Here is an 8,421-nt window from a genome sequence, read left to right on the forward strand (position 1 = left end):
GTCCCACAGTGAGGTAAGTTGTTACAATTTACATACTGATAGAAAATCTTAATTTTCAGTATTTAAATACAAATCAGAAAAAAATTGATTATTTAGGTAAAGATATACTTGAAGCAATGCATAGATATTCATTAATTTAAATGTATACATTAGTTCAGAAAAAATTGCTAATCAAAAATTATAATAACTTGCCTCTACTTATAAAAATTGAGATTTTTATCATTTATTTTATAATACATTTCCATATATTTTTATTATATAGAGCACAGATTAAAAAAATATTATTTACATTTATTAAAATAACTTATGATCCAGATAGTAAACTATTATCAAATTTGTCGTATTATTTTTAAACGTGATTTAAATAAAACGTGAAAAAAATTGACTATTTAGGTAAAGATGTACTTGAAGCAATGCATAGATATTCATTAATTTAAATGTATACATTAGTTCAGAAAAAATTGCTAATCAAAAATTATAATAACTTGCCCCTACTTATAAAAATTGAGATTTTTATCATTTATTTTATAATACATTTCCATATATTTTTATTATATAGAGCATAGATTAAAAAAATATTACTTACACTTATTAAAATAACTTATGATCCATAGTAAACCATTATCAAATTTGTCGTATTATTTTTAAACGTGATTTAGGATAATTTGTAATTTTTTCATACTTTTGTTATCATTGTGAAAATATGCATATAAAATATTCTTAAGCAATTAGAAAGCATATCGATTTTTTAAAAATTGACTATCTAGTAAGAATCGGTTGTTCAATCTTTGGATAAATTATGTGATAATTTATCTAATGGATAAACAAAAAAGTAAAAGAATAAGAAAGTAAGAGGATAAGAGAGAATAAGTTAAAATTTTTTATTAAATTTATTAAAAGATAGAACAAGCTATCTTTAAAGATGTATTTAAATCAATATATAGTTATTCATTGAAATGTGTACAATATTAAAGAAAAAAAACTTGGACTCCATGTACACAACCAATAAGAAGTAAAAGCCTTTAATGACGGAGCTGAATCTTAAATAATTCGATACTGCATACATCATTATGAAAATTGCCGAATTGATTATTTGTATTTCTAAAACGCAATCCCGAACTATAGTAGTAATAATTTGATATTCAATATCACAAATGTAATATTAAATTATTTAAGTACTTAAGAGCTCCAGCTTTGATCGTTAAAGATTTTTTTCTTATTGATTAAGTATACATTGATCCGAATAAAAATTCTGACAAAAAAATGTATAACAATTAATCCGATATCCTCTATAGCAATTATAATTTGCAAGTATCAAATATTTTGTGATTTTATCTAGACTAGGCATCGATAACAGAAACGAATGATTTGATTATAAATGTTTTAATCTGTATTCTAGTGTTAATCTTACACTCGACATTATTTATAGGTTTTCCATTTCCGATACTTTGAACGTCCGCGAAATCCAGACAGCTGGACATCGGATTTATCGCCCAACCTGTAAAAACGCGAATCCGCATCAAAGCAAGAATTCACGAATGCGTCCCAGTAATTCTGGTAAAATGCATCTCTCGAATTGCGGAATCCACCTTATCGCAGTTTTCTTTTCCCTTTTTTGGATAGAATCGAATTTAACGGCGTCAAACCTATACTTTAATGTCAAACCTAATTATTCTGAATTGCACATCTCATGATCAATTATTTATCTTGCAATTCGCTAATTCTCTTTGATAAATAAAAATAATCATTCTTATTTCACTTTTTCATTATATGTATGCTCAGTATTTCAATTCTTTTAAACATTACAATATGACACATATATGTATACAATTAGAAATTTGTATCGTATTCTATTAATTTTTTATTCTTTATACATATACATATACATATATAGTGAGTATAAATATTATAAATTATATGATAAATTTAATGTTTCTACTAAGACTCTTAATAAAATTTGCACAATATCTATATAATCTCATAATCTGCCTAATGATTATTCACAAAAAATTTAAAAAGAATAAAAGAAATATTCAGTTGTCAATTCTATGGAAAAAAAGTGTGTTATCAATTCTGAATTAATTTTCAAATGCAAAAAGAATTCTTCTCACAACTTTTCAAAAAAAGAGAATTCTTTTTATAACTCAAAATGAACTCAGAATGATGTATCACTGAATTCTTTTCGAACTCTCTGTGCTTTCTGGATAATGACATTGCTATAATGTCATTGTCAGGATGTCCAGTAAAGACCATAACAACGCTTAAGGATAGGTTTCTGAATTTCATCATTTTGCTCAAGCGAATGACTAAGTCAAATAATTCAATCCCATTAGTATTCACTCTAAGAATTCAGTAGCAAGAAAAGCCTAAAGGAGAATAAAATGAATAATACATTTAATAATTCGCCTTTAATAATATATTTTGCAAATCAATAGGAGCAATATATCCAGTATTTTATTATTTAAAATAGAGCAACGCAGGTAGATTATTATAGGTTATATTAAGGAAAATGTATATATATATGTATATATATTGAATAAAGGCCACATTAGTAAACACTATATAATCAATTGTATATAAAGTGACACAATTACGAAAAATCAATCTTATAACGAGCAACATGTAAATCAAAAGCGAAAACCTACAAACGAATATGGAGGTATGAATTATAACGAAGAATTTTGACATACTTAATCGATATGTCTAAAATCAAGCTGAAATCGACCTATAAATCCACAAATGACCCAAACAATTGTTATGTTTTGAGCGATGTACAGAAATTACAGCTCTTTCTTAGCGACCGATACTAGGATGTTTGAGAAAATGAAATCTTGGTGTAGAGCTAAACCTACAATTGTAGAAAATTATGGTTGTGACGGCCTTAGAATTAAGACAACCGGAATGTAAGGAAAGATAAAGTAAATAAATTCGAAATGCTTGGAATTAACCGAAATCAAAACTCACGTTAATAGACACAAGGCATCAAGATTGGATGATTCATTTGCAGGGTTGGGTAATAACTAGTTAAAACGTTAAAAGTTAAAAAAAAATTAAAAAGTTAATAACTTTTAACTTAACTTAGTTAATTTTAAATGCATTAAATTTTAACTTAGTTACTTTTAAACGTTAACTTTTTAACTTTTTTTAAATTAAAAAATTTTTTTATCTCTTTTAAATATTTTAAAAAATAATAAGATATAATAAGATTAAAGGCACATATTCGTAATCTGTTCATATTTTAAGAAAGCATCTTAAGAAATTATTTAAGATGAATTTCTTAAGATGCTAATAGAGATCTCTGATTGGTTTATGCGGTTATGCCTTATGTCATAAGCCTTAGTCCGGATCTACAATAGGTGTTTTAAGCCTTAAGTCAAGAAATTGATCAATTACAATCAAATATTTTTCTCGCATTCGATTGTAATTAATTTCTTTTGACTTAAAATTTATTAAAAAATCATTGATCTTGTATCTTCTCTATGTGCTGGCTGTTTTTTTTAAATTATATAACTTATATAGTTATATCGTTATGTGTTATATACTTAATGAATAAAAAAATTTAATTTACTTAATAATCTATATTGTAGTTTAATCTCATTTTAAGAAAAATTAAAACATTTTGATCTAAAAAAATAATTTTTTTCAAAATTTATTTTTTTTTAATTTAAATTATTCAATATTGACTTAACTTACGTTAAGTTAATTTTTTATTCCTTCAACTTTTAACTTAACTTTATTAATTTTGTAAAGCCATTAATTTTAATTCAGTTAAAAAAAACATTAACTTATTCAACCTTGTTCATTTGTTAATTACGAGTTGGTCGTTAATGGCGAATTCAGTGAGCCGATAATGAACACGTTATGCTTATTGCACACTAGACGTGACAAGCGACGAACGATATCCAATGAAAGTTCTGCTTTTTACATATAACAATGTAAAACAAAACTCTTATTAGATATCATTCGTTGCTCATCGCTCATTGCGACTAGAATTAGAAGGAAGAATCTCTATTTTTTATATGATAATAATCTTACATTTACCTTCTATAGTTGTCCACTATCCTTACACTGCTTACATAATTATTAATAGAAATCTTTTTTTTTTTAAAAAACTATTATTTAAATGATAAATTTAGAAAATTTTCTATTAATATGATGTTCAATTTTAATTGCAGTTTCCATAATGGGCCCACACGGCTCAGTATCGCTATGCGGCAAAGTATGTCAAAGGATCCTGTGGCTCCTGTCTTATGGGAACCCCATTTAGATGCCCTAGATCGGCGAATAAACATTATTCTACAAGTCGTCCGTGATTGTATTGCTCGTGAAAATTCTTCACAACAAGTCGTCCATAGCGATAAAATTGATTCGAAGTTATAGTTTTCAAACGAATTTAGAATAAATAATCGTAATGTAAAAAATGTAAAGAAATCTTTTTTCCTTCTCTGGCTATTTTTTCCTTCTTCCTGTTTCTCTCAAATAATTTATATAAAAATTTTTTTTTAAATGTCTTTTATCTCTTCTTTCTCGTTATTATTTATCTTCAAAATAATTTTTTCATTTTTTAATATATTTGTATTATACATATAGAGTGTTATTGGAAGTACAAATTAGTTCGGTCCATTTCCCTAAAGATGGCTCCAGCTGTTGTGAATGGTTCATAGTGACAGCTGATTTTGGCAGTTTCAGAGAGATTAAACATCTGCTAATAATATTCAGTTTATATCGCTTTATATCGCTTCATACAAAAACCTTGATTTTTACTGTGTTTGAATATCGAATGTTTTATGTTAACCAAGCATTTGCGGAAGGTTTTGATTTTCTGCTTTAATTGGAAGAAAAGTGCGGCTGAAGCCCATCGAATGCTTGTCGAAGTTTATGGTCATTGTTCCAACTGATAAATCATGTAGGGAATGATTTCGACGTTTCAAGGATGAAGATTTCAGCGTTGAAGACAAGCCTCGCTCTGGACAGCCAAAAAAATTCGAACACAAAGAATTAGAGGAATTACTCGAAGAAGATCAGAGTCAAAGAGGAGCTTGCAGAATTATTGGGGGTAACTCAACAAGCCGTTTCTGTACGATTGAGAACCATGGGAATGATTCAAAAACAAAGAAATTGGGTGCCTTATGAATTGAAACCGAGAGACGTTGAAAGGCGATTTTTCACTTGCGAACAGCTGATTCAAAGACAATAGAGAAAAGGTTTTTTGCAACGAATTGTAATTGGAGATGAGAAGGATATTCTATGATAACCCCAAGAAGAAAAAATACTACTAAGCCCGGTCAATCGTTGCCATCGACCTCAACATCAACACCACGACCGAACATTCATGGTTCAAAGATCATGCTCTGTATCTGGTGGGACCAAAAGGGTCTTGTTTACTATGAGCTGCTAAAATCTGATGATTCCATTACGGGCGATCGGTATCGCCACAATTGATTCGTTTGAGCCGTGTTGCGAGAAAAAAGGCCGGAATACGAGCAAAAACATGATAAAGTTATTCTTCTCCATGACAACGCTCGGCCTCATGTCGCTAAAGTCGTAAAAAAATATTTGGAAACGCTCAAATGGGACGTTTTACCGCCGTATTCTTCGTCATTGCTCCTTCTGATCACTGGTTGTTTCGAAGGATGCAGCAAGTCACTTTTTTCGCAGAAATCGAAAATTGGCTCCAAAATTGGATCACCTCCAAAGAGGAGTCATTTTTGCGAGATGGAATTCGAAAATTGCCTGAGAGATAGGAAAAAGTAGTAAGCAATACTTTAATTGATCTGTTCATTTTGTTTCGAAATAAATGCATTTTTGAACACAAAAAAAACGGACCGAACTAATTTGTACTTCCAATAAAAAAAACTATTCAACATTTATATGGTAGATAGTATATACACCTTACTGAATAAAAAAACCTTAGTGAACATAAGTCGAAAGTTCAATTGTTTCTGAGATATAAACATTTTTTATATGTTAGCATCATGATATAAACATAAGAATATGCTTATCTCATGAATGCGCAGTAGCATGCAATCAACTTACGTCACAATGTAAATTTGGTTACTCTCGAAATACTCGGTTGATACAAAATCTGACTGCCATAAAAATAGAAGTGTTAGTTGCAAACGCATGCATATGGCGATTCATTGCGCATTTTTTTTAAATAAATTAGATAAGAATCTTGAACAACTGTTATACATATTTTTTTTTTCTTTAATTTGTGAAGTGAATGAGTACAAAGAAAGTTTTCAACTAATCACGTATTTTTCCAAGTACGTAATGTGAATTTTTTTTTGTGGAAAATATTAGTTGTTATTAAAAATATAAAATCATCTTCCATTATACAAATATTTTTATAATTTCTGCATCTGTGGCGAGAGTATAAAACTACATAGTTTGAACAATATTATTAATATCAACGTTTATATGTAGTAGCGTATTTCTTTACAAAGAAATAACACATTATTTTTTTAAATTATACATGATATAGTATAAGTTATTTGAATTTAGCGGCGAGAAATCATATTTAAAAAATGGAAATCTTATTGGAAGATATTGTAATTCAAAGCTGAAAGTCACAGTAGTGAGTAAACGAATTTCGAATTTGCTGCTTAATGACGCAGTCATAATGCATTTCTGATTGGTTGTCTATAGCTATCATGCGCGTGAACATACCCTTGCCTTTGTAAATAGCATACTACATGAATGATTTACTAGCTCCTACACGTTGCATACGATGTTTACCTCAATGTTTATAAACTACGTTCTGTATATCCTCATTTAATTTCCATACATACAATTCATAACAGAAGATTTCATCGGTAATCAGTCATACAGCATCGAAAGTTTTCATAAATATCTCAGAAATTTTTCAATTAAAAAATGAAACATTTCATAAAAATTATGTTTCATTCAAAATATGTTTGCAATTTCTGAGACAGCTCTGAAATAGCAAAATGTCCGTAATTCTTGTACATGAAACCTTATTAAAAAATTGATGAAATGTTTCACTTTTTAATTGGAAAAATCAGATATTCTTACAGAAAAAATCTGCAATCTTTTTGAAATCTTATCAAAAAGGTTCAGCTATTTCTAGTACTTCAAAAATTATATTTAAATATAATTGATATTTAAATGATACTTAAATTTATTATGTCGACATAATAAATTTAAATATTATTTAAGTATCAATTAAATATATATTTAAATATCATTTCTGAAGTACTTAAAATTTATTAAGAGTTTTGTGATTTGACAGACAACAAAACTTGTTGAAACAAAAGTAAACTTTTTCAAAAATGATAATTATGCCGCTAACTACTTTGATTAATTAATCATATTATATGTATAAGCACATATATCACTATTAAAAAATTGCTTACACTTTCCAGTTTCCATATATAATATCATTATTCATATACAAAATATCATTATTCATATACAAAAATTTTTTTTACAATTAAAGCAAAATAAGTCATTCATACACAAAAGTTTTTCGCAATTAAAAATAAAACAACTTATAATAACATCAAAATGACATTAAACTGAATCGTAATAATAATTAATAAAAAAAATGACTTTTAGTAAATATTTTGGACCCATTTTAATATCATAATAATTTTTTGTTCTGTTTAAATATATTTTCAATTTATTGCATATGATAGATTTTAGAAACATTTCTGTTAAAAGAATTGTTGCACATGAGAAAGGTTGAAACATTTCTGAAAATTTTCCATAACAATCGGTGCTGTATAGGTTGTCATCAACCGATGATTGAGGATCTATATAGTAGAGAATTTTTGCAATATCATTTATCCAAATATAGTAATGAACGCTAAGACGTTATCTTCTTTTTAATAACTGCTTAAGAAACATGACTTTAGCGTTCACCGCTGGATCACGTTATTGCAAAAACTCCCTATTATTTGGTTACACAGTAAATACAAAAATGTTTGTATTTCAAAAACAGTTGAATTTTTTATTTATGTTCACTAAGATTTTTGTATTCACAATTAGTATGGTGTGTATTATTCACCATATAAACGCTGAATAATTTTTTTTAACTCTGTATATACAAGTATACACACGCATACATACGTGCGCGCGCAATAAACATTTATTTATTAACTAAATCGATTAAGTTAAATTGGCTAGATGAATTAATTAAGTGGAGTGAAATGCTGTCAAAAATTTTTTATCATATTTTTTTATCTATTAATGAGATCACTTTCATCATTTTTAGTATCATCTTTCATTTGATTAATTAAGTCATTGAAAATACGTTGTTGATAATTCTGTTTCTAATTTAATTAATTATTGAAAAGTATTTCTAATTAAAATTAAGGTCTGTTTAATTCGAATTTAATGCAGAGAAATTAGGGAAACCTTGCCGAATGCTTACCACTTAAGTTACTCTATATATATATA

At 27.5% G+C, this 8,421-nt stretch overlaps 1 protein-coding gene across 8 annotated transcripts in view; it reads left to right on the forward strand.

Annotated features, from left to right (window-relative positions):
• LOC108686259 (extracellular serine/threonine protein CG31145) overlaps positions 1-4,421 on the forward strand; it is a 234,514-nt gene extending 230,093 nt beyond the window's left edge. For 7 of the 8 annotated variants that reach the window (XM_018191470.1, XM_018191472.1, XM_018191474.1 and 4 more), the window contains one exon: positions 4,176-4,421. In XM_018191470.1, coding sequence (XP_018046959.1) covers positions 4,176-4,380 — 205 coding nt within the window. In that variant the 3' untranslated portion in view covers positions 4,381-4,421. The remainder of the gene's footprint in view (positions 1-4,175) is intronic. The other variant, XM_018191475.1, reaches the window with a different exon arrangement.
• The last annotated feature ends 4,000 nt before the right edge of the window (positions 4,422-8,421 follow it).

This window comes from Atta colombica, unplaced genomic scaffold (assembly GCF_001594045.1).
Source record: "Atta colombica isolate Treedump-2 unplaced genomic scaffold, Acol1.0 scaffold17, whole genome shotgun sequence".
NCBI lineage: Eukaryota > Metazoa > Arthropoda > Insecta > Hymenoptera > Formicidae > Atta > Atta colombica.